This window comes from Podarcis bocagei, assembly GCF_964188305.1.
Source record: "Podarcis bocagei genome assembly, chromosome: 8".
Taxonomy (NCBI): Eukaryota; Metazoa; Chordata; class Lepidosauria; order Squamata; family Lacertidae; genus Podarcis; species Podarcis bocagei.
Genome location: NC_138133.1, coordinates 52,932,496 through 52,958,863, shown reverse-complemented (window position 1 = coordinate 52,958,863; position 26,368 = coordinate 52,932,496). Strand labels below are relative to the sequence as shown.

Sequence of the window (26,368 nt, the reverse complement as noted above, 5' to 3'; positions counted from 1 at the left end):
GCGTGTTTCTCCCTTTCATCCTGAGTTTAAGCGTTTTCAAAGCCCATTACACTTTTGGTAAGGGCTGTTCTCCAACTGAAGTGCTCGCAGGCCAGTGTTTCCCAGTTGTCGGTGTTTATACTACATTTTTTAAGATTTGCCTTGAGAGAGTCTTTGAACCTCTTTTGTTGACACCAGCATTACGCTTTCCATTTTAAAGTTAGTAATAGAGTAGTTGCTTTGGAAGCTGATAATCAGGTATCCACACAACATGACCAGTTCAACAGAGTTGGTGTTGAAGAATGATTGCTTCAACACTGGTGATCTTTGCTTCTTCCACTACACTGGCATTAGTTTGTCTGTCTTCCCAAGTGATGTGTAAAATTTTTCGGAGACACCATTAATGGAATCTTTCGAGGAGTTGGAGATGGCATTTATAAGTGGTCCACGTTTCACAAGCATTCAGTAAGGTTGGTAGTACAACAGCTTTGTAAACAAGGATTTTGGTTTCCCTGCCAATGTCCTGGTCCTCAAATACTCTGCACTTCAGTTGGGAGAAAGCTGCACTCGCAGAGCTCAGGCGATGCTGGATTTCAGCATCAATGTCTGCCCTTGTGTAAAGTGTCACGTGCAGCACTGCTGCCAAAGCACAATAACATTTTTAATTTTACAATGAATAAAAAATAACTATCTTTTTTGTTCCACAATTAAACCACTAAATCTTTTATTGCCACAATTTTTTAATTATCTTCCCCCCCCCCCATAAATTGCTTTAGTGGTGGTGTTCTCTTGTATGACATTTTACTGTTATGAAATGCAATGATGTCAGACTCTTTTTGTGGGATCTTTGTAAATCTTAGCTGGATCTGGGCCACAATACACCCTGCCAGTGTAAGTCATATTACAAGAACTCATGACAGAGAAGTACTTGAAGGACTAAACCTGCAGCTATTTCTCCTGAGAAATAGTGAGCTTTTCATAATAATGGATTTCTGTATGTAAACCTAGCATTAAATTTTCTGGATATTAACTTGTGACCAGTAACTACAGTGGTACCTCTGGTTGCGGACACGACTTGTTCCAGGGTGCCGTGCGCTCCCTGAAAAGTCTGTAACCAGAGTGGCGCTTCTGCGCATGTGCAAAGCATGCAGAACGCTTTTGTGTGTGTGCGTGTGGTAAAACCCGGAAGTAAACACTTCCGGGTTTTCCGCGTTCTTAACCTGAAAAAACACAGCATGAAGCATTTGCAAGAAGAGGTATGACTGTATTGCTTTTCAGATTTGTTTCTGTTAAATGGGTTCAAGATAAATACAAGAGTCAAAGTTTAATGGAAACTTGACACAGTGGCACCAATGGCCCCCCCAAACCCAGGAAAACACTGTGTCTCTTTTGCCACCCTCTCTGGCATTATCATTTGGGGACCCTGGAGCAGGCAGCTGACTTAGGGTGTCATGAAAGGGCAGCAAACAATCAGTTACTGCATTTTTACTGCTGAGCCAGGGATTGGAGGGGAGGGGCTTTCTTTATCCAGCACCAAAATAACTTGGCTGGCTCTGGCTTCCACCTCTCCTTGACTAGAATGGGAGGCACTATTTCCCGCTCTTCCTCAGGAAATCAGATATTTTGGTCCAGCCCTGTCTTATTCACATCTGCTGTTCAAGCTTAGCAATAAAAGGCTAAAATTTCAGAACAAGATTTATTAATTAATTGAAATATTTTTGAAAGTAAGTGTCAAAGAAAACGGATATTGCATTTTAATCATTTTTTACTGTTACAGGCTGAAAAATGTGTACTCCATTACTGTTTTACTGTGCTTAAGTATAGTGGGAAATATTTCTACTAGGACTAGCAAAGATTTGTCACCTTAGTTTATATCAATATATAAATGCTGTCTAGTCCCCATCATTATTTTGGCATCCCATCCTTCAAAACCTGTTTGTCAAATTTTTGTGTTCTGAAAAAGCACAGCTCACTGCTTTCAACCATCCTTACTATTCCCATATATTACCTCTTTCCTTAACTCCACTCTATAAATCCTGTGAAATGCTTTACCCCAGCTATGTTTTCCCCCATTTTCTATCCTTTCCCCATCTACAGGTTTCCTCTTTTACTTTTTTCAGGATGTGCAAACTCATTTGAGAAGTATTCAAAATCGTTATGATAGTTTAGAGAAGTTTTGAGCTTTGAAAATAAACATTGAGATTGACTTATATGGCTTCTGGTTTCAGGCTTTCCAGACAGCCAGGCATCACTTTTTTCCCTCCCCGCCTTTCTTTTTTAAATACAACTTCAAATGTTATACAATGACTTTAAGGGGAAAGATCTGAAACTCAAGGATAGTGCAAGACATACACAACTGCCTTAGGGGGGCACATGCAGCTCATTAGCTTTGTGCTGTTCATTCCAGGTTTCTTAAATTTAAGAACAGCAGGTGTGCGTCTGTATCGGTGAGAAATCCAGCTTACTGTGTGGTTGCCGGTCCTCAGTGTTTGTGAAACTTAACCATGGTGCATGTCATAGAACACTAACCACATAGTGTGTTAAATAATGGATGGCTGTTTTTCATGGAGAACAGATGAGTTTTGGAGTTTTACTTATAAAATAAGCATGAACTTTGGAACTTTTAGTTCAAGTGGTATGAAATTTGAGGCGTTGAAAATGTGGTGGTGTGTGGCATATGTAGAAATTGTAGAAATATGTATTGACTATTGGGTGTATCAGAAAATAATAAGGATCACTGTATTTTGAAATTAAGATTGTAACATGAGGATTGCCCTCTGTTTGATATTCCTCAAGCCTCCTTAAGCCTATGTGAGTCTGAATACTGGTATTAAATTTGTTTGGCTGATGGTTTGGATTATACCTATACCCTTCAGAAGCATCTTGAATCCAGGCTGCTAGCAAAATAACTATCCTGGCACTGATAAGCTAATTGACACATGATGTAACAAAACTTATTAGTTTTTATTTAACCCACAAGAGATGACATTGAACTTCTTGATAAACCATAATTCAGCTGTTTCATGTTCTTTTCTTCTTTTGAAGTTTCTCTTTCCAGAATGACCACTTTATGGTCAGTTTCAGAATATCCTGGGAGGTTGAAATGTTCTCCCACTGGTTTATAGATACTGCCATTTCTAATGTCTGATATCTATCTTAAAGGCACCCTACTTGTTGCTCTGTTGCTTTCAGTGGTCCAGTTATGTTTTCAAGGTACATTGAGGGAGAGAAATTACATTTCCATAGAATCAGCAGTATGTTGTTACTTACAAAATGTAATTTCTTCTCCCTGGTCCCATGCTGACACCCACGTACACCAGCATTTCCATTGTGAGCTCAGTTCCCCTGTTATTTGTGTCACTGATGATAAAAACTGAGTGCCACAAGGGAGGTACAGGCCTTCCAGAGTGCCTTAGTTGTGGATGTTAGTGTAACTTTGGGGAAACTGGAAGACCCTAATAGATAGGTGTCAATTTTCCATAATATTTCTCCTATCTTTCAAGAGAGAAAAGAGGACCCTTGATCCCTTATTTCTCTGCTTAATCACTGAGGTCTTTGAGTGCATGACGGTTAGTGATCCTTCTCAGCTCAGATGTATGGCTTGTATCTACCAGTACCTGTGTATTCAGTATTATAGGCCCAGTCTTACGGAACTCCCGCTGAGGGGTCATAGGCACTGAAGACCTGCTTATTCCAGCAGGTTTTTAAAATTGAATTCTGATTTTGCTGTTTTAGCTCACTTTTAGTTTCATTGATTTGAGTCTTCTGTACATCAGTTAGAGATGACTGTGATTAAGCAGTATGCAAATAAGCAAGCAAGCAAGCAAGCAAGCAAGCAAGCTGTATAGACCAACGAAGGTGTGGCCTTATGGTTTCTGACAAGTCTCCATTGCAAAGTTGTTGCTCATCTGGTGATCTCTCAAGGATGCATCTTGTTATTCTAAGGATCTGTGGTTTAAAAAGTCATGTTCATTGAAATTTCTGAAAAGCTGATTCATAAAATACATGCCACCAGGGGTAATGTGGACCCCTCCAACTTTGCTTGCATAGGGACCGTTTGTGATTTATATAACTAAATCTCATGGTTAGCACATTCCCACTAAATATGAGCTTATTTGGCAACATTCATGCTTATTTGGTTATGTTTGGTACAAATGTGGACCTTGTGTTCCACTATGGAATGTATTTTACACCACAAATTCTTTACTTTTTTAAAGCTTCTATGATTATTATTTTATTATCTCTTAATTTTATTCTTCCTGCTTTTATAGCTGTTTTTATTATTACTTTTAGCTAGTTATTTTGTTTATTTGAATAAAAAATGAACTTTTATTTACATTTTGGCCCCCTTGAAATGTCAAAAAACATGAGCCTAAAGAGCCTCATGAGCAAAATAGAGGAACATAGTTATTCTCTTCTGAAATGTCATGCCTTGAACATATAGATTATTGATTGACCCATGATGTTTTTAAGCAAACATACTTGCACATATTTTGAATAATGAAGCAGAAGAAAGTAGCCATTCTCTTTTAATTCAGCAAGTTATTTCTCTCTTCTGCTAAGGTTTTGAATCACACAATAGTGCTCTTCTGATTTAGCTTGTTGCATGCAAAAGAGTTAGTGTACACCAGCCACACATACCAATGCGAGGATGGAACATTTGAATGTCATCTACGCATGTAAAATCTAACATGTGTAGGCTAAAATGATATGAGCTGATTTTGTGCACTGCATGACATTAGCATATTCAGGTTGATTTTTTTATGTGTGGGCAGCAATTATATCATAAAAGGTAAAGGGACGCCTGACCATTAGGTCCAGTCGTGACTGACTCTGGGGTTGTGGCGCTCATCTCGCTTTATTGGCTGAGGGAGCCGGCGTACAGCTTCTGGGTCATGTGGCCAGCATGACTAAGCCGCTTCTGGCGAACCAGAGCAGTGCACGGAAACGCCATTTACCTTCCCGCCAGAGCGGTACCTATTTATCTACTTGCATTTTGACATGCTTTCGAACTGCTAGGTGGGCTAGAGCAGGGACCGAGCAACGGGAGCTCACCCCGTCGTGGGGATTCGAACCGCCGACCTTCTGATCAGCAAATCCTAGGCTCTGTGGTTTAACCCACAGCGCCACCCGCGTCATACGCATGCACTAATTTCCACAGATCAATTTACAGACAACTCAGTTGTGTAGAAGAATCATTTGTGTAAAATCAGTGCTCAACAAACTGATTATCTATGCATCTTCACTAAAAGTGAAGACTGAACAACAAAATCTGATTCTTTATTAAAGTGACAAAATTATAGTGCCATAAGACCTGAGGGAAGAAATAGTTAAGATTGACTAAAAATGAGTCCGCCAGGTTTACCTAATTCCTTCAACATAGTTCCAGTAAATTCAAATGTTTTATGGAATTTCACTCTTTTGAATGACCATATATGCAAGGTAGTATTTATTTTTAGGATTTTCAGAACACTAATCTGCAACAAGCTCTTTGCTCCCCCGTGCCACAATGTATACCCTGGATATAACATAGACAAGGCTCAGTGGATATTTGCTTATGTGCCACTAATGATATGTGGGTAGTGTTAGTAGCAATGATGGTGGTAAAGTTCATCATCATCCTCAGGCTCAAAAACAACGCTTGCCTCAATGAGAGATGAGTACCTGATGTTACTGAATTCTTCTTTGACTCAGAGAAGATCAGGAGGGCAAAAACCCACTCGCCTTGGCCAGTGTGGGCCTCCAAAAAGGGGCCACTGAGGGAGGACTTTTAGGCTAGACCCTAAGCCTATTCAGCTCATTTACTGTATGTGACCTGGCATCCTAGCGTAGAACATTATTTAAAAGACTTGTTTTTCCTCTGCCAGGTTTAGCCAGAAAAGCAGCAGCAGCCCTACTGATAAATGGGGTTTGGATCTGGTGCGACTTCACACTAGCTTATTGTGCATAGGATTGCCCCCTCAATGTATTAACAGGACAAGCCAAAGGAGGGTGGAGTGGGGTTCAAGGTCTCATGGCGACTTTCTGGCCATTCCTTACTCATCTCCTGTCTTTCCACTAATGCAAGCCTCCTAACACTCACTATGGGGATCTAAGGCAGCTGTTAGAGCAACCAGATCCTGCAGCCGTTCTGGATTTTTATGGGGGGGAAATATTTTGTTACGTTAGTCATGGCTTTCAAGCCTAGCGTAATTTGTGCATCAAAATCTGCTGCTGGAATTCAAGCCATATGTAGATCATTATCTCCTTCTACAGAAGGAATCAGAGGCTGAGTTATCTAGCCTCCTCTTTTTTAGCACTTTCAGTGAGGTTGGCAGGACTGATCAGAGACATTGTGCTGTTTGAGGTGTAGAAGCAGATGTAACTCTGCCCTCTCCATCTTGGTCAATGTGTAAAGTAGCCAAGACCAGCTAAGTTATTTTGCCACCTATGGCAGAAAAAATCCACAAGCTTTTCTACTTCCTAGCTTTAGTAATATAGTTATTGTTATTTACAACCTGAAATCAGCTACCTGAGGTGGTAATCCCACTCTGCCTAATGGTAGGGGTTGTCCTGGACGTTGGGAGGCAAAAACGGTAAGCTAAGGCTTACCCTGATTGCAGAGTGAGGTTGAATCCTAGTAATGGGTAAGGGTGGATGGATGGGGGCTACCACTGAGATGAGGCAGAACAGCAGTTATGGAACAAGCATTGCTGCTGCTTCACGCAACATCAGAGATGCAACAAGCAGCTCACCCCTTTCTTCAGTCCTCTGAAATTTCCAGTGGAAATGATGAGGCTTTGCAGGGTGGAAAGAGATGGCTGTCCCAACTTGTCAGTGCTCCAATGGTTACTTAATGTTCAGCAAATACTTAGTTTATATATTGTTTTGATGTTTAATATGTTAGCACTGGAGTTATTGTTTGCAATCCTGTTTTCTTGATATTTTTTCTTATATTGTCCATATCCACTAAATCACCTCAACCTTGTTACACCTAGTTATACACACACACACACACACACAGAGAGAGAGAGAGAGAGAGAGAGAGAGAGAGAGAGATTTGAATTTGCTCATAAGAGCTCATGGCTCAAAAAATCAGTTATAGCCCAAAACCTTTGCAAAGTAATTCAACAGTGTCAATTAGTTTCCAGTTTACTCGAAAGTAAGACTGTAGAGGATTGCATCCTTAGTCTCTCTAAGGTGCCAAAGCAATGTTTTCTTTACTCAACACTATTAGATCAGTCTTTAACATGTATATCACAGATGGTGATTTAAAATGGGTTTTGTTTCCCAAAGGTCTTATCTTATGAACATATTTATTGGTCTCACCTTGGCAAGGTTCTCAGTTGATCATGAGAACTGTGGTGACAAGTGTGACCATTTCGTAAGTCTGCTTCCGCTAAATCCATGCTTACTTAATTGTGGTAGCATCTTGTCATAATTATGCTTAGATTTATTAGCTTCAGTTATGTGGTAAGCATCGCTTTGTGAATGGGCCACGGGGGCAGATTTTAAAGAGCTAGTTAGGCTTTATCACCTGATGTGTCTGCTTTGATGATCCACTGCTTCTCAGAGAAGTATTCACCATGCACTAAGAGAAAGAAGAAGCTTTCCTTTGAAGATACAAATTAAACTATAAAGGGGACCATCCTCAAGCTATTTCCCATGAAATAATCTCTCCTCAGGAAGTTTTACTCCAAAGGCAGTGGCTTTGGGATTAAAGCAGAAAAACAAATTGCATTTCTGCAAGGTCACTCGGAAGGTCTTGTGTGGCATTGTGCCGCTGAACCTAGCTAATCTTGGGGCCCCATCTGGTGCCTACAAGAACAACAATATCCAAAGCGTCAGAGAATTAGATCAGTAGTATGGCCACTCCTCCAGCTTTTCATAGCTACTGCTGCTGTGGACTAAGGGGCAGGATTTATTCTATAATGCTTAATTATCTAAAGAAGACTAGGCATACAAGTTGAAAGATCCCATTGGAAATAAAAAAGAAATCCCTGATAAAGAAGATTACTTATTATTATTAACTGGGATTATGCAAGGGATGAAACTCTTGCTTATATAATGCAACTTTGCCTATAACTGTGAGGATGCAAGTCCATAAAGCCTGCGTAAATAAGAGTAGATGCTTTTATTTGCGGAACACCGAGTTTTAGAACTACTCTGTTTTGTATAAAAATGACATGCTGCTTTTCTTCTGCATGAGAGGGTAGGGCTGATAATAAAAATATAATGGTTAGTCACTCTTCAAAATGCTGCCTTAAATGTCGTTTCAGTTTGTTGGTATTTATGCACAGCAAAGATCCATGTTAACAACTTTGACGGGACTCTGTGCGGATATTGTGCCCCCCCCAAAAAAAAAAAAATTCACCATAAATACCAAATTACATCTTAATTGTTTGATTGAACATAACTTACCAGAACTTATGAGAACACATTTCTTAGCTACTTCTCTTTTTTAGTGGTGCTTTTTGTTTTTATCATTTGTCAGAAATGTAATGCAAAAATAGTTGTGTATTGGGCAGCTGGCAGTTTCTTGAAAGGGAGTGAGGGAATGAAGTAGTCTTGAAGGAAGAGTGCTCTCCCCCTCCCCAACCAGGTGCCTCCCCACTCTTGCTGTATACTGCTCCCCTCAACTCTTAAGTGTTGGGATGCTGTACAGCACATAGGTAATGCCTGCTCCTCGTCAGTTTTCTCCCCTGTGGGGGTACCATTGCTGTGAGTGTATTGTAACATTCATGGACCTTCACAGTAAAGGGGGACTTCCTACATCTCACATTGTTTCAGACTCTTTAGGTCTTCTGATTCATGGACAATTTACAGCAAAAACTCATTGGAGGGGTCAGCTTTATGCCCACAAATGAATATATGCTTCCACTGGCATAAAGAATATGCCTTACATATGTGGAGCTTTGTATATACAGAAGAGCTCCTGCATCTGCAGAAAGGTTTTTGTACTGAGAGTGGTATTTAAATGTTAACTAATATATATATTTTCTGTATGGCATGCCTATGTAAATACTGCTGTGCGGTTTTATTTTGTATCAGTTTTAGTTTTGAAACAGCTTATGGATAAATATAGTTTATATTTAATAAACCCATATGGTGATATCTAAATCATACTCAGATGATGATTAATTGTTGTTTTTTAATCTCATCCAACCTCCTAAAGGAGGAGTTCAGGGTGGAAAACAACACAGCTTTTGAAAAACAGTTACACTCTCTCTCTCTCTCTCTCTCTCTCTCTCTCTCTCTCTCTCTGTCTGCATGCACATATTTTGATGTAGACTTTTGTTTAACACATTATTGATCATGAAATATCTTTTCCTCCCCAGAAGTATTTCCAAGAGATTCCAACTTAAAGGACAAGTTCATCAAACATTTCACAGGTAAGAACACTTTTTGTGTGAAGGCAATTCTGTGTTCAATTTCTTGCCAGATGTTGCCTACATAAAGCAGTGTCTTATCTCCTCTCCCAATGAAGGAAGCCTATATTGTAAATTATTAGGTCGATCCTTTGGGGCTGCTGTTTTCCTATTTGCTTCCCAACAGGTTGTAGTGGGACCCACAGGTTAGGACATGGAATCCTAAGGCCCATTAAAAGGCTAGCTGTTCCATTGGCAAGTGACTCCCAACTTTTAACTTCCCTAAGTATCTTCATATGCCTTTTCCCCAATAGATTGGAAAAGGCTCAATAGAGTTGAGGAGCCAGTGTAAAAAGTCTTGGTGATAAAATTTTGTAGCCTTTATAGTTGTAGCCCATCACCCATCACTGGCCTTCTTTTTCATTATTCCATTAGCTTTAATTACATTAATATGGTTATATGTAATTTTTTTCAGAAACTCCAGTAAAATTGTACTGTGAATATTTATTTATTTATCACAATATTTGTATCTCTTTATCCCCCCCACACCCATGAAACAAAGTTCTCTGGGTGGTTTATAGTATAGAAATTAAAACCATATAAATAAACCTAAAAGCTGAAAATAGTAGGAGAATAAAGACAAAATAAGCTAAGGAAAAACTGTAGCCCAAAATATCTAAAAAACACTAAACATTTTTAAAGATTGAAAGGCTGGGGCAGGAGTGGGGAAGAGAAATACCTTCACTTGATGCCAAAAGGACCACAGTGTAGGTGCCAAGTTAGCTTCTCTGAGCAGGACATTCCATACCCCTAGTGCTAGCACTGAAAAGGTCCCTTTTCTATTAACCACTATCTTGCCTTATTTGACAAGGAGCGTATCTGGTGAAAGGTTTGAAACATATTAGACAAAGCAAATATGAACTAACTAACTATTATTTGTGCAATTTAGTTTGCAATAGAATTAGAAATGCAATCAAAATGTTGTGTTTGATTAATCCTCAAACAGGTCCAGTTACATTTTCAGCTGAATGTAGTAAGCATTTCCACCGGCTCTATCACAACACACGGGATTGTTCAACACCAGCCTGTAAGTTCCAGCTAAAAACTACTTCCATGTTTCATTGTCCTGTCTGTCTGGTCTTAGGCCAGGGTTGAGCAGGTTCTTAACACCAAGTCATTTCCCCCAGTCCTTCTTGAGAATGGAATACACACGTGTACACTGCCATTAAGAACATAAGAAGAGCCTTGCTGGGTTAGACTAGTCCAGCATTCTGTTCTCCATTGGCAAACATGAGGCCTTTGGGAAGTCCACAAGTAGGGTAGTGAGTGTAGTGACACTCTTCCACTTGAGATTCCCAGGAACTGGGGTTCAGAGCTATGCTAAATCGACCTTGAGTGCTGTCAACTTTCAGTGGCATATTTCACCTGGTGCCAGAGCTGAATGTAGTGCCATGCTGAATGTAATGTATGTTGAAAACTACTTCCTTCCTTTTCAACTTTCCAATAGTACCAATAGTTCATATCAATGTTTTGTTCATTATGGGACATATATGAATCCTTTGTTTCCACTTGTATTGGGCTACCCTACAAGGAATGTTACTTGTTAAATGATTGTTTTATTGCAGTTCCTCTAGGGAGACATATAAAAAACTCCCTAAAACACCTACATTTTGCAGCTGATGGCAAATGAAACTGGACTTACACTCTAGGAAATTAAACATGATGATTAATGTTAACTTCATTTTTATGGTTTTAAATAGATTATAAAAGGTGTGCAAGATTGCTGACAAGATTAGCAATGAGTCCACTGTGTACACAGCCATAGGAGGCCTGTTATGTAAGTATTTTTTAAAAAAAATTGAAACACCTTTCTAATCTAATGACCAGTTTGTTCCTGTTAGTTTCTTTTCTCAAAAGCCAAACAGTAACAAGAGTTTAGCCTTCTCCCCACTGTGGTTTCAGTGAAAATCACAGAAAATCAGACATACAACTTTTTTCATCAAGAGGAAGCCTCTGTTGGCACTGGAACTGGAACTCCCTGCTTTGGAAATGTTGTTTTCATCAGTGCCATGGGAAGAGCGGAAAAGTTAAGCTCCCTTTCCACTCCCACCATTTTAAGCCTGATCAGTCTCCCCTGTGGCTACTTGAATTTATATAAAAAAAATATGTAACTTAAAGAGATGACTTACCTGCCGTTTTCCAATTTTGTCAAATGCTTGTTGATGTGGCCCTGGTGGGCTACTTCTGCACTATTTCAGGACCATGGAGAAGTCTTCTGATATAATAGGTAAAACATGGCTTCAGTTTTCCAAACAACTAGCTTTTTAAGCTGCACTACAGGTTATCAACAATATCAGACCATGACTCCATGGTGGAGATAGGTACAACTTTCTTTTTATTTTGTAGAGGGCAGGAAATATTTATTAACTTCTGAGGTATGCAAATAAGCCAACATTAAAAATGCAACATTTCTTGTTTCAAAAATGGAACAGGATCACCACTTTGCTGCTAATCTGCATTTATTTGGAACAGAATCTGTGTGCATATCCACTCTGTGTGCAAAAGACTTTCTGTACAACTGGAACCCCGATTTGTCAGGGCTCTCAAAATGTAGCTTCAGTTGAATGTGCCAATGGTGGGGTGGTACCAGCAGTTATGTTGACCACTGAGCATTTCATGTTTGCACTGGGAAAGCCTGTAGTCATTAAAGTTTTTCTTCATTTTTTAGTAAGCAAGAACCTATAAATGTGTTGGTTTCTATTGAAACTATTATTATTACTATTATTATTAAATAGCTGGGAATCTAAGTGAACTGTTTTTTGTTTCAGACTTTTCTGCTAAGCCTGAACTCTGGTTTGCCAAGAAAGTGCCTTGAAATCTGTCCCAAGACAAAGAGAAGACATCTTGCTCTTTTTTTAATTTACAGCATTGTTTTGTTACTAGATGCATTTTATTTTCATATATGTCGGACATTCCATATTCGTGTGAAAGGAACGTATTTTATTTGTATTTGTAAATATGTTGCCTATAGCTCAAATAAGCCAATTTATTTAAATATGTTGTATATAAAGACTACTAATAATATACTAATTAAATGTTATATGCAGGGAGTTGGCTGGTGTGTTTGCTGTTTCTTGTTTCATTGTTTGTACATCATTTTGCTCAGGCTCTTACTTTCATTATTTGCACTAACTTGAAAAGCAGAAGTCTCTGTAACTGAAATCTGAATAAGCTGCAAGTGGGATGTTTTACTTTCTGTGGAAAATATTTCATATTATGAAGCTTTTGGTAAAATATATATATGCCTACATAGTATATATATTATTGCACATCAGAACAAACTGCTCAAAAATGCACACTGCTTTGGGAAACATTTGTGAAGCTGTTTTGGATTATCATCAGTTACGTTTGTACTGGCACTTATAGAAAGAGTCGCAAATAATGTAAATATAAAGACTGGAAGACTGCAATGCAGTTTGGGTGGAATAAAGAATATAGATCTCATATTTTCATGTTTTTCTTGACCCTTTGGGTGATTTTGGGACTTTTAATTACTATCTCTAACACCTGTTAAATATATTCTCTATTGCAGCTGGATACTATTAAAGTAATTATTCCATACTTGAAGGTATATGCTTTCTACATACTTTCTAATGCTGCAGTCCTATGATCTCTAGGAGGGCATCCCAGGAGCCATAGGACATTTTAGTTTTTACTTTCTGAAAAAAAAGCAAGAGACAGATGTTCACCCTTGGAGAGGAGACCTGACCTTTCAAGCCTTCCCTGTGAAGCTGTGGAAAAGTCCTCTGCCATTACTCCTCTGATGTTAGATAGGACAAAAAAGGAACATACCAGGTTATTCATGGATGTGCAGGATCCAAAGCCCTCCTAGTCTTCTGATTCCCCCTCCCCACAGAACAGCGAATAGACTATGCCAGTCTTGCAGCTGGTACAGTTTATCTCCTTCCTACTGAAATCAATAGGAGGTAAGCTCCCCCCTTTTTAAAAAAGGAAGCTCTCGGAATAGAAAAAAGTTATCCCCCATGCAAGCTCAGCTGGGCGTTAGGAAAGGCATTTCCTGCACCCCATTTGATTTGCTCTGTTAAAGCCACACATATAAGTTCTGTCTTATTCTATCTGTGTCTTTGGTCTACAGGCAAATGAGGATAAGACTACAAGAACAGTATCTGTAGTGTGCAGATGACAGGGTTTCAGATGCAAACTGTAGAAAGCCAATTCTTCAAGCAAATCCACAAAGCAGCCTCCTCTGTTCTTGATTAAGAATTTTATACTTCTAAAATTAAGTATAAAAACAAGGGTATATTGTGTGAAACTGAAGTCAACTGTGCATATTTGCACAGGCAGTGCTAATTCTGTAGACATGCTTGTTAATTTTAGTCATAGTCAATTTATTTATATACCAAACTATTCACAACCGTGTTTATGCTGAAAATGGCACACTAATAATAATAATAATAATAATAATAATAATAATAATAATAATAATAATAATAATAATAATATAATAATAATAATTTATTTATACCCCACCCATCTGGGCGGCTTCCAACAAAACACTAAAATACAATAACCTATTAAACATGAAAAGCTTCCCTAAACAGGGCTGCTTTCAGATGTCTTCTAAAAGTTTGGTAGTTATTTTTCTCTTTGACATCTGGTGGGAGGGCGTTCCACAGGGCAGCGCTGCTACCAAAAAGGTCCTCTGCCTGGTTCCCTGTAACTTAGCTTCTCGCAGTGAGGGAACCGCCATAAGGCCCTCAGCGCTGGACCTCAGTGTCTGAGTAGAACGATGGCCCTATTATAATTTATATTATAATATAAAATGACCCTATTATAATATTACATAAGCATAATAAAGGTTATAATTTTAAACTGACACAATAAGAATCCAACAATTACCAGTTCGTTTAAAATGCACCAAAAAGTGAGCAAGGCTTACAAATAGGTCAGCTAACAATCCAATACCTTTATATCTCAATGTAGTCCCAAAGCTGATGGCATGACTGTCCAGCAATATTTCCTCAAAAGGTTTTATACCTGGACCCAGAAATTCTGTGAACTGTAGAAGTAAAGTTGAATTGCTCTCCTAAAATCACTCTGAGAACCTGATTTCTGTATCAAACTTCTCTTAGTGATCTCAAAAGTATACATGGTTTTTTGGTGAGCTGTGGTGGCATTTCACATCCTCATTCTTACAATTAACATACACAATTGCAATATCTGCATAGGCTTTTAGATCTAGGATTGCAGGGTCTCACATAATGCCAAACTCAAGTACAGTGTGTGTGTGTGTGTGTGAGAGAGAGAGAGAGAGGGGGGGGGGAGGAGAATTCACACGTAGCCATACCTGAAGTGAGAACTAAGGATTATTAACTGCATCTTTAAATGGATCTTGCACTTAAACCGACTTTATTCTTAAAACTTTCCATGTCATATTATTTCTATTAAACTACACATGTGTTTCCGCTTCTGCTAATATATTAATTGTGACACGATTGCAAAATAAACAGAAGTAGCAATGAGTCATTACATTGCACTAAAATACATTTTAGATTATTTTTGTACCATAATTTGGTACAAAGGCCACCTGTGAGAAAGATGCAGAGCCCTCAGAGATGGAAGCAAACGAAATGGATCCCTGATGTGTAGGAGCACAAATATAAATATGGGTCTAAATTTGAAAGCCATGTGATTTATTCTGAATAAACAGCATCATTATATTTCCACAGTGTTATACACTTAGTATTTGTATACATCTAGCTGAAATGTATATATGGTTGGCTGGAAGTCACTTTGGGTTGCCTTGGGCAAGATAAAGTGAATAACAAATTTAATAATAATACTATATGAAGATCTTTGAACAGTTTATATTTTCTGTTTATTTATATAAAAAAACATTTATATACCACTATAGCCCCCAAAATACCAAGCAAGTTTACAATAAAAGTATCAATGTACAGTACAATAAAAACCATGCAAATTTTTAATGGAAACCAGAGCGCACTGAAACACCTTTTACTTTCCCACCACAGCGGTACCTATTTATCTACTTGCACTGGTGTGCTTTCAAACTGCTAGGTTGGCAGGAGCTTGGACAAAGCAACTGGAGCTCACCCCTTCACAAGGATTTGAACTGCTGACCTGATTGGCAAGCCCAAGAGGCTCAGTTAAACATGAAAGTGGCTGTTTTGTAAAGGCCCAGCTTGTTCCAGAATGTTCCCCACTGCCTAACAAATACAAATTCCTCCTCCTGACGCCATTTCCACATCCAAGACAAACTACAAAGCTCTGCCTGCCTAGCTGGCCCTGCATGTGGAACCGGTAGTATTTTGGAGAAAGAAAACTATTGTGGAATGATAATGTACCATGGAATATGAGGGTTTATGTATGATGTGGGTACACATGTGTCTGGGGATAAGTTATCCTGTTTCTTTCAAATGTGGCAATTGTCCAAGCTGAGAATGTGATCAAAATATTTTATTGTGTGCCCAATCGCAGTCCCCGCCCCCTTCCGGGAGCCTGACCTCTATCAATGAATATGCATGACAACAAATTTGGAATTAAAATGGCCACAACTTTATTTAATTTCAGATGTAGGAAACCTTGGCTTAGGCATTGGGTGTGTATACCTCTCAGCCCCCTGCTGGGAGTCTGAGGCAAAGCAGGATCAATTGGAATATGGGGGGACACTGCAAAACGTGTGTTTACACAGCTATCCCCCCTCTGCGCTGTTGAGGGGAGTTCAATGACTGCCTGCTGAGCGCATGAGGCCAGAGACTTCCCTCAAAAACCCCTTTAATGGGGAACACTGGTATCGTCACCACCTCACCCTTCTTTTGATAGACTACAGGATTCCACCCAAGACCTAAAACTGCCAAAGTTGTGACAATTGCTATGGGCAGATTACCAAACATTTAAAAAGGAGAGAAATACAGTAGTAATCATGGGGGACTTCCCCGTTGGGACTCGCACTCTGCCAAGAGCACAAGGTCTGACAAATTCCTCCATTGCCTTGCTGACGAGTTCATTTCCCAGGTGGAAGAACCAACAAAGGGGCCATCTATCTTGGACCTGGGTCCTCACCAATAGGGAGGAACTGATTGATGAAGTGGAAGTGCTTGGAAACTTGGGAGGAATTGATCGTGTTCTTCTAGGTTTCAGGATACAAAGGCGAGGGAAAACTGAGTGAAGTCGGACACACACTCTGGACTTTAAGAAGGCCAATTTCGAAAAGCTGAAAAAGCTACTGGGTGTGATCTCATGGTCAGAAATACCCAATGAGAAGGGAGTCCAAGAAGCATGGGAGTTTCTAAAAGGAGAAATATTGAAGAACCAAATGTAGACAATACCAACAAGAAAGAAAAGTGGAAGGCATCTAAGGAAACTGGTGTGGCTGCATAAGAAGCTTACAGATGAGCTGAGAGTTAAGGACATGTATAAGAAATGGAAGAAAGGGGAAATCACAAAGCAGGAGTATACACAAGTAGCCAACAGTTGTAGGGGAGGAATTGGGCTAGCTAAAGCTCAGAATGAGCTCAGGCTTGCAAGAGAGGTTAAAAATAATTAAAAAGGGTTTCTTCAGCTATGTGCAAAGTAAGAGGAAGAACAAGCAAGTGGTAGGCTTCTGCATGTGGAACACAGAGAAATGCTGTTGGGTGACAGAGAAAAGGTGGAACTACTCAACAACTACTTTGCCTCTGTCTTCACTCAAAAGAAAAGTGATGCCCAACCTGGTGATAATAGAATAAATGATGTAAGGAGGGAGCTGCAGCCCAAGATAGGAAAAGAAGTAGTAAAGGAAGGAGCTGGGTATACTTAGCCTGAAAAAGAGGAGACTGAGAGGAGATATGATAGGCATCTTCAAATATTTTGAGGACTGTCACATGGAGGAGGGAGCATGCTTGTTTTCTCCTGCTCTGGAGGGTAGGACTCGAGGCAATGGCTTCAAGTTACAAGAAAGGAGATTGTGACTGAGCATTCAAAAACACTTTCTGACTGTAAGGCAGTGGAACAGACTCCCACAAGAGGTGGTGGAGTCTCCTTCCTTGGAGGTTTTTAAACAGAGGTTGGATAGCCATCTGTCATGGATGCTTTAGCTGAAATTCCTGCATTGTGGGGGGTTGGACTAGATGACCCTTGGGGTACCCTCTCAACTCTAAGATTCTATGATTCTTTGAACACTCTCAAATGTGAAGTGATCCAAAGTGCTCCAAGACATATGGAACACCACTCACTTAAGTGGATCCAAGAGTTAACAAGTGCCTGAGACTCTTATGAGTCTTTGAGAACACCTGCGGAGAATGACACAGACCCTATCAGAAAGGTTTCCCTAGCAACATAAAAAATAGCATTTGAGTTTTTCTCTAAAGCAGTGATTCTCAGACTTATTTGTCTCATGCAGGAGGAGGGGTGGGTACTGGGACAGGCCTGGTCAACAGACTGTGTGTGCTGGTCCCGGGGGGAAGTTACCATGGGGTGAGCACCAGGACCTGAGTCGAGGGTCGGCAGACAGTCCTCCACAGGCGAAGTGGGGTCCAAAGCGAGGAGCCGGGCAAGGACAGGAACTCTGGAGGAACAGGACTGGGTGCTGGCCGAAACAGCTCTTCAACGACGTTGCTCCCACAACCTGGGACCGGGCTGACTGGCCTTTATCTTCTCTGAGGCCAGGGGCGGTCCCGGCCCCCAGGAGACCCGCCTCTCCTGGCCTTAAGGCGAGCACTCCTCCTGGGAGAAACCAGTTCCCTCCGCCTCTCAGCCCTGAGCCTCTGCAGCTCAGGAGAGGCTGGAGAGTTACTGGACCCAGGGGGAGACACCTCCCCCTGACAGGGCTGGGAGAGGTGCACCTGTAGGCACTGTGTCCTCAACCACCTCCGGAGCCAGAGTGGATTCACCTGGTGCCTGCTCCTGAGGATCCAGCACAGGTGCAGGCACTTCAGAATCAAGGCCCTGCCCCAGTTCAGCTGGCCCTGGAGGCGGGGACTCCTGTGCAGGCTGGGATTCCTCCAGTTCAGCCTCTGAATCGGATTCCCAGGCCATCACACGGTGTAAGATATCTTAGAAGAGGCTAAAATAGTCAGTGAGATAATCTGTGTACCACCAGGTGGCACCAGGAGACTTTGCAGGTAATGGTGACCAGCCACATAGTAACACTTTGGCTATGTATTACTTTACAAAGGATGATCTACTATTTCAAGGAGTCCTCTCTTTGAAAAACTGTTTGGTCCAAGTCTGGTTCAGCAATAAGGAACCACAAGAAAGGAGAATAAAGGCTGTGATGTTGCCCATCAACAATTACCACCTGAGCAGCAGAATGAGCAGGCACCCGCCACACCTGATCAGTCTTCCCTACTATGGGGAATATGAGATGTATTGCATTTCTATTTAGACTAATTATTCCTCATGTGCATCTTGCTATATAAATTAGCATACTAATTTTCTAGGCAAATGTGTGCCCTCATGTGTCCTTCCTTTTTTTTAGGTAATGCATTTCTACTTTTTGGGAATGTGGACATCATAGCCCTGCCTTAAGGATCCTTGAATATTTCAGTCAAAATACTCTCTCTGTAAAAAAAAACACCAACCCCAGGAGTCAGAGAGGACAAGTCATTGACTATTTACATTATAAATAGTAACAGGAACAAGTGGTTATTGCATTGACCTCCTACTTCCTACAAGTGTGCAAATATTAGTTTAACATATTCTATTTCTCTTCACCTAAGAAGTACCTGTTTCAAGCTGTTTCTGTTTTAAATCAAATGAATAAATGTTACTTTTTTTGCCAGCTGTGTTTACCCTTGGATCAAGGTCAACACAATGGGTCTGGAACTCATACAGCAATTTGTATAATAGAGGGAAACCATGGAAACTACAGCTGATTGGTACTGAGTATATATCCCCCACCAAAAAAAGTACAATCAGCTCAGGATTTAAGACTGGAGGACTGTGATGGAATAATAGAATCATAGAATCATAGAATCATAGAGTTGGAAGAGACCACAAGGGCCATCAAGTCCAACCCCCTGCCAAGCAGGAAACACCATCAGAGCACTCCTGACATATGGTTGTCAAGCCTCTGCTTAAAGACCTCCAAAGTAGGAGACTCCACCACACTCCTTGGCAGCAAATTCCACTGTCGAACAGCTCTTACTGTCAGGAAGTTCTTCCTAATGTTTAGGTGGAATCTTCTTTCTTGTAGTTTGGATCCATTGCTCCGTGTCCGCTTCTCTGGAGCAACAGAAAACAACCTTTCTCCCTCCTCTATGTGACATCCTTTTATATATTTGAACATGGCTATCATATCACCCCTTAACCTCCTCTTCTCCAGGCTAAACATGCCCAGCTCCCTTAACCGTTCCTCATAAGGCATCGTTTCCAGGCCTTTGACCATTTTGGTTGCCCTCCTCTGGACACGTTCCAGTTTGTCAGTGTCCTTCTTGAACTGTGGTGCCCAGAACTGGACACAGTACTCCAGGTGAGGTCTGACCAGAGCAGAATACAGTGGCACTATTACTTCCCTTGATCTAGATGCTATACTCCTATTGATGCAGCCCAGAATTGCATTGGCTTTTTTAACTGCCGCGTCACACTGTTGGCTCATGTCAAGTTTGTGGTCAACCAAGACTCCTAGATCCTTTTCACATGTACTGCTCTCAAGCCAGGTGTCCCCCATCTTGTATTTGTGCCTCTCATTTTTTTTTGCCCAAGTGCAATACTTTACATTTCTCCCTGTTAAAATTCATCTTGTTTGTTTTGGCCCAGTTTTCTAATCTGTCAAGGTCGTTTTGAAGTGTGATCCTGTCCTCTGGGGTGTTAGCCACCCCTCCCAGTTTGGTGTCATCTGCAAATTTGATCAGGATGCCCTTGAGTCCATCATCCAAGTCGTTGATAAAGATGTTGAATAAGACCGGGCCCAAGACAGAACCCTGTGGCACCCCACTAGTCACTCTTCTCCAGGATGAAGAGGAACCATTGATGAGCACCCTTTGGGTTCGGTCAGTCAGCCAGTTACAAATCCACTGAGTGGTAGCATAGTCAAGACCGCATTTTACCAGCTTCTTTACAAGAATATCATGGGGCACCTTGTCAAATGCCTTACTGAAATCAAGGTAGGCTATATCCACTGAGTTCCCTGCATCTACCAGGCTTGTAATTCTGTCAAAAAACGAGATCAGGTTAGTCTGACATGACTTGTTTTTCAGAAATCCATGCTGACTATTGGTGATCACAGCATTCCTTTCTAGGTGCTCACAGACTGTTTTCTTAATGATCTGCTCCAGAATCTTCCCTGGTATTGATGTCAGACTGACTAGGCGGTAATTATTTGGGTCCTCTCTTTTCCCCTTTTTGAAAATAGGGACAACATTTGCCCTCCTCCAGTCTGCCGGGACTTCGCCTGTTCTCCAGGAATTCTCAAAGATGACTGCCAGTGGTTCTGAGATCACATCTGCCAGTCAGATTGGATTTTTCAAACTAAATATTTATCTCATATTAAGTTATCGGGTATTGAATTTGTTGGTAATTATTTGTCTCACGTGGAGATACCTAGTGCTTTTCTGAGGGGAAAAGTGGAAGATTCAGAAAGGCAGGATCCTTCATGATATTGTCACAGCCATACACCCTCACAGCCACACCCATTTTGAGATGATACAACTTTCTATGGTTATACAATAATCATCATTATACAATAATAATGATTAGGAATGCATTGTAATAATGTAGCGATCAGCTAGATCTACCATATTCTGTGCACATACACCAGTAAATTATTTGCAGGGCCCCAACAGCTTCTTTTGGAGTGACTGATGTAGTGTTTTCCTTGAAGTGCCATTGTAGGTAACAGAACTTGCTCATCATTCTCTTGAAACCAAAGCGCCCTGTGTTTCCAGTGTTCTTAAATGCTTAGCTTTGGTGCATACACTGGCTGAAAAGATCTCATTTAATGCTGATTGGGCAGCTCTAGGACACTAAATACAAGGACCCTGCTGCAGAAATAGTAGTCAGTCTTCAACCCCCTGCAACTCCTGACGGCTTCACGACTGAGAGGAAGGAATAAAAGACTGAAATGAGATGTCAGCTCAATAACAAGGGATCTCAAGCTTCACCTTTTGGGTTCAGCACCTACGAATACAGAGGCCTCTGAAGATCATTGCAAATCCCTGTTTGTCTCCTCCCCAGCTCTTGGGGCACTCACACAGAAAGTGCGAGGCTTATGTGAAATTCCCTTCCACATCTAAGCTTTCCCTTCAGGCTCAACAAGCTTTGAAGCTTATAACTTACTTGACCAGAGGAACAGGATAGGAACTTAGGAACAGAGCAAACCTGGTGGGTCAGGAAGGGCCATTTGGCTTCGGTTGAGCTAAAAAGAGATCTAGGATCTAGACACTTACTCATTTTGGGGCATTTAATAAGCTTTGCAACTAGTTGTTGTGCTTCTTGGACACACTCAGTTTAGAGCTGCAAATGGAAGCAACTGAGAGATGTGATTTCGTAAAATACTTTTATTTTTGTTAGCATATCATTTTTTGTCACATTAAAGAGTTTTAAATGTTCAGTATATATTGTGTGTGAATATGTGTTCTAATAGCCCATCGTGCTGCATGCATCCATATGTGCATTCTAAGTAGAGGGAAAGCTCTGGGTTTAGAAATCCCTCTACAGGTAGGCACCAAGGCCTCAGACAGAAGGATCATGGCTCATGCAATTTTGTTCCCCTCCCCCCAATAGGGACATTTCTATTCATTAAGTCTTTCAAGAATAGCACATCTATATTTCCAGTTATATCACCAATAGAAATCAGAAGGATACCTGATGATTCAGACCCCATCATGAGATTAAATATTTAGAAAATCTTCATTCTCTTGATGCACAAGGGACGACGTCACTTGAAAGACAGACCTCTGCTGGAAACCATGGAGAGCTGCTGCCAGTCAGATTCAGCATCTCTAGGCTAGATGGGCAAATAGCCTGGCTTAGTATAACACAGCTTCCTCTGTTTCTGTAGCAGCCCTTGCGGTAAGTGCTAGGAATGTGCATCAGCTTTATGATGATCACAATGAGGCAAGTCAGGGTGATTCAAGGTCTTCCCCCTCCATTGATGCACCATGTCAATGTGATTGCACACACAGCTAGACGAGAGTGGACAAAGACAGAAGACCCAAAGCAACGGGGGTGAAGGGTTTGCAACTTCAGAGGAACTGCACAGCAACCTGCAAGGTTCTCCTAAAACAAACCCAACCTTTCCTTGAAGCAACCTCATCATGACTTAAGTGCTGACCTCCACCCCATCTATTCCAGTCTGTAGGAAGTGTCCACAAATTTCCCAGAGGCAAATAATTTCAGGATGAATTTGTGAATGAATGGGGCTCGGTTTGACCACCCTCCATTTTTTGCAAAAGTCACAGGGGCTCTTCTAGTTGTCAAAATGAAATCTTGCCCTTTCCAATGCCCTCTGCCCTTGCTGCCACTTAACATCCTTGCTTTTTCACACACGGACAGACTGAGTTAGGAAAAAAGATTATATGCACCGATGTGCATCGTTTATATTAGTTCAAGTATTTATCACATCTGGTAAGAATGCATACTGTCCTGCTGGTGTGTTTATTTAAATGTTGAAGTCATACAAAGTTTGATAACCACACTTATTCAATGTCATCCTTGGTCAGCAGGACATTTTTATAGATCATTGCTTATAAAAACTTAATAGTGCATCCTTTGTTGATGTCACTCTGAAGTTATGCATAATTGTGCCGGCCTGCCATATATAATATTTTCGTTAGAGCAATGCAAAAGCATCTCAGGACAGCTCTATATTGGGATTCTTTGTGCTGTGATGCTGTATTGTGCCAATCTAGCTTTAATGGACAAACACCCCTATCAATTCCCCGATTGTGTTTTTCAGGAGGCCCAAATAAACTAAGTTTAGATTGCTCAGATTCCATGCTTCACAGCCATAGATGTACCTTTTTATGTGGCCCACAATTCATTTCATGGCTTTTTATCTGAGTTGCTCCATTTTCCAAAAATAGACAACCCTCCCTGACACCGCAGTGGACAAGCCTATCAAACGCTTGGACATGGTGAGTTTTCAAAAATTTGTGAACTTGTTTATTAGGCAGCATCTGGCTCACTGGATCATTTATGGTGGTTTTGTGAAGTTTGCCTTGGCAGGTCCCATGAAGGTCCCATGTTCTGCTCCGTGCATTCATTGAAGAGCCAGAGCACACATATCAGAAGCTGCCTTAGACCAACCCAAACTATCTGCCCACTTGTTTCAATATTGTCTACTCTGACTGGCAGCAGCGATCCAGGATGGTAAGCACAGATCTTTCACAGCATTAGTTTTCATAGCATTCAGCCGTTTGTTTCAGTTGAAATGCAAAAGAAGAAGGATGGCATATAAATGTAATACGTAGTGGTTGAAGACAAATTGATGCATGCCTAAGGGCTTATCCACACTGCCTCTTGTCCTGCTGCTTTCTCCCAGGAAATGCCACTCTTTAGCGCTCAACTGGAGCAACTGGCAATTTGTGTTTCCCCTGAATTACCATTTGTTCTGATCTGTTGCTAAAGCAGAGGTGGATTTAGGAGAGTGTGACCGGTTCACCAGCACTGGGTGCCAAGCTAAGAGGGTGCTGCAGGGGGCACCACAACAAAGATATGGAGGGCGAGAGAGGTAGGGGGCACCAAATTTTGGCACCACTCGGGGCACCATTGAAATGTGAAAGCTCAAAGTCCACCACTGGCTAAAGAGCAGATTGTCCCTTGGGAAGGAGCAGGCTAAGGAGAAAACTGCTTGAAGAAAGTGCAAGTAAAATGGAACTCCCTCCAGACCCATGCTTTCTTAGGCACAGCACAAGCAGAAGTGTGGAAGAGCCCTTAATCTGGGTCCAACCCACTAAATCATCTAAAGGTACATGCATTGAGCTACAACTGTTATCTTACAGCAGCCTTCACCAACCTGGTGTTTTAGACTACAACTTCCATCGTCCCCAGCCATAACAACCATTCCCCCAGGCGCCTTACAATAATAAACATTGGAAGCACGATATATCACTATCGACACACATCAAAGGTTGATATATGAACACATATTAAACCAGCAAAAATCATTTGGAAAAGGCAGTGCTGCTTGGGGCTGAGTTGTTGGTGACACCTGTTTTAATTCATTGTTTGGTTAGCATGTGTCTGGGTGAGAGAGGGATTATCCTAACAGATATGATCAGTGGTGCAATCGTTACTAAAAATGAATGGGGCTCCAGTTCCTCTAAAAATAGGAGGATAACAGTTTATTATAGAATGCAACCTTTAATTGGTTTTGCATTTTAGCTATTGCAGGTTGCTCCACAGTTGTTCAGAAAGTCAGACCTTCATCAGTGACTTGAGAACTTTTTGCCGGATTTATGTCACTTGACAGTCACCAAAAACTCTTAGGATCCTTTAATTAGACTTTCCAGGGCCAATTCTCAGTGTTCACTGAGACAGTAATACTGGCAATCAGATTGTTCAGCAGACGGTGGGCGGGCGATGGAACATCAGGAATATAATCAGGGATAACATGGATAAGACTGAGCCCAGGAGAAGAGGGGCTGTAATAATAACATTTAGAATGTTTGCAAAATGCAGACTGATGGTACAGAGAAGAGCTGTGAAGAGCTGGGACAACTCTCTTGAAAATCCAGGGGCAGCACCAGCAAGATTAGTTTCCTTTGGATGAGTGAATATTGTGGACATAGAGCATCCTTGCAATATCTGATGTGTTTACAAGAATTCAATCTGAAAGACACAGAACCTCCTTGAGCAGGTGCCAGATCCCCAGAAGCTCACATTTGCACTACGTATTTAAAGCACATTTAACATGCATGGCTTCCCCAAAAGAATCCTAGGAATGGTAGTTTGTTAAAGGTGTTGGGAACTGTAGTTGTGTGAGGGGTGAACTGCAGCTCCCGGGATTCTTTGGGGGAAACCATGTGTTTAAAATGGATGTGAGTGGGACAGTTCTGCCAACAGTTGCACCCTAGTTTCTGGCTAAGTCCAGCTAGGAAATGCTCAGCTCTCTGAAGTACTGTCCCTTTTTCAAACAATCAACTGCCCGTGGGTTAGCATCCTGGGCCAGCACGGTTGGTCCTCTTCTGAGGGACCCCACCACCACAGGGGAGTCATCAAGGAGATCCAGTCCTCCTCTTCACCATCACCACCTGCTTGGCTGGCTCACTTGCTTCTTGCTCTGCCCTCGACAACAGTGGTGGTGACAAGGAGGAACAGGAGATGATGGAAAGGATGGTGGTGATTTTGGGATTTATTAATTGCCTTGTCATGGTGATTTGCAAACCTATCATAAAAACAAGTAAGCATAATTTTAAAACTCATACAAAAAGAACCTTACCCATCATCAGGTATTATATTAATACACTTAAAAAAATTACTTTTGGCTGCTCTATCTGTGCTGCCAATATGTGGTTTGTCCCCCTTGCATCTCTCTGTAAGTGGATGTCAGGAGTTTGGCAGTGTTGTGGCAAATGATGCTGCTAAATACACATTCACTTTTCTTTTTCTTAAAGTGTTTTTACTCCATCCTTCCATCAAAAAAAAGGCTTCTTCAGAGGCTTCCTGTGTTCAACAAGATGGCCTCTGCCCACAGACTTGCAAGCTAAAAAGCATGAAAAGAAAAGGGAAAGCGGAGGGAGAAAGAAAATAACAAGCTCAGGTACTAGTTTTGCTAGATACCGGTACTTGTTTTTCCTTTCAGAATGGAGGAAGGGCAGCTTGTCTATATTGTGAGGTTTTATCTTCCCCAGTAAGGCCATTCCTCTTGCTGGTTATTTATGTCTGGGATCTCATGCCATTGTCATTGAAAAGGAATTTATGGGCATCTTGCGCAAAGGTTAAAATGTGGCCAGGCATGCTTTGACTGATTGTGTAGAGAGGTCCTCTCTACGAGTCCTTCTCTTTCTTTTACTGCACCCCAGGGAAAGTGGAAGATAAAAAGAACCACCATGCTGTCACAGGCCAAAGGCCATCAAATC

General features: G+C 41.1%; 1 protein-coding gene across 2 annotated transcripts in view; it reads left to right on the top strand.

The window, feature by feature from the left end:
* The window catches only part of ALKAL1 (ALK and LTK ligand 1), a 37,802-nt gene extending 24,972 nt beyond the window's left edge, over positions 1-12,830 (top strand). The window contains exons 3-6 of one of the 2 annotated variants that reach the window (XM_081205191.1): positions 9,300-9,350; positions 10,333-10,413; positions 11,087-11,163; positions 12,155-12,830. In XM_081205191.1, coding sequence (XP_081061317.1) covers positions 9,300-9,350; positions 10,333-10,413; positions 11,087-11,151 — 197 coding nt within the window. In that variant the 3' untranslated portion in view covers positions 11,152-11,163; positions 12,155-12,830. Of the gene's footprint in view, positions 1-9,296; positions 9,351-10,332; positions 10,414-11,086; positions 11,164-12,154 lie in introns of both variants that reach the window. The other variant, XM_081205190.1, reaches the window with a different exon arrangement.
* The last annotated feature ends 13,538 nt before the right edge of the window (positions 12,831-26,368 follow it).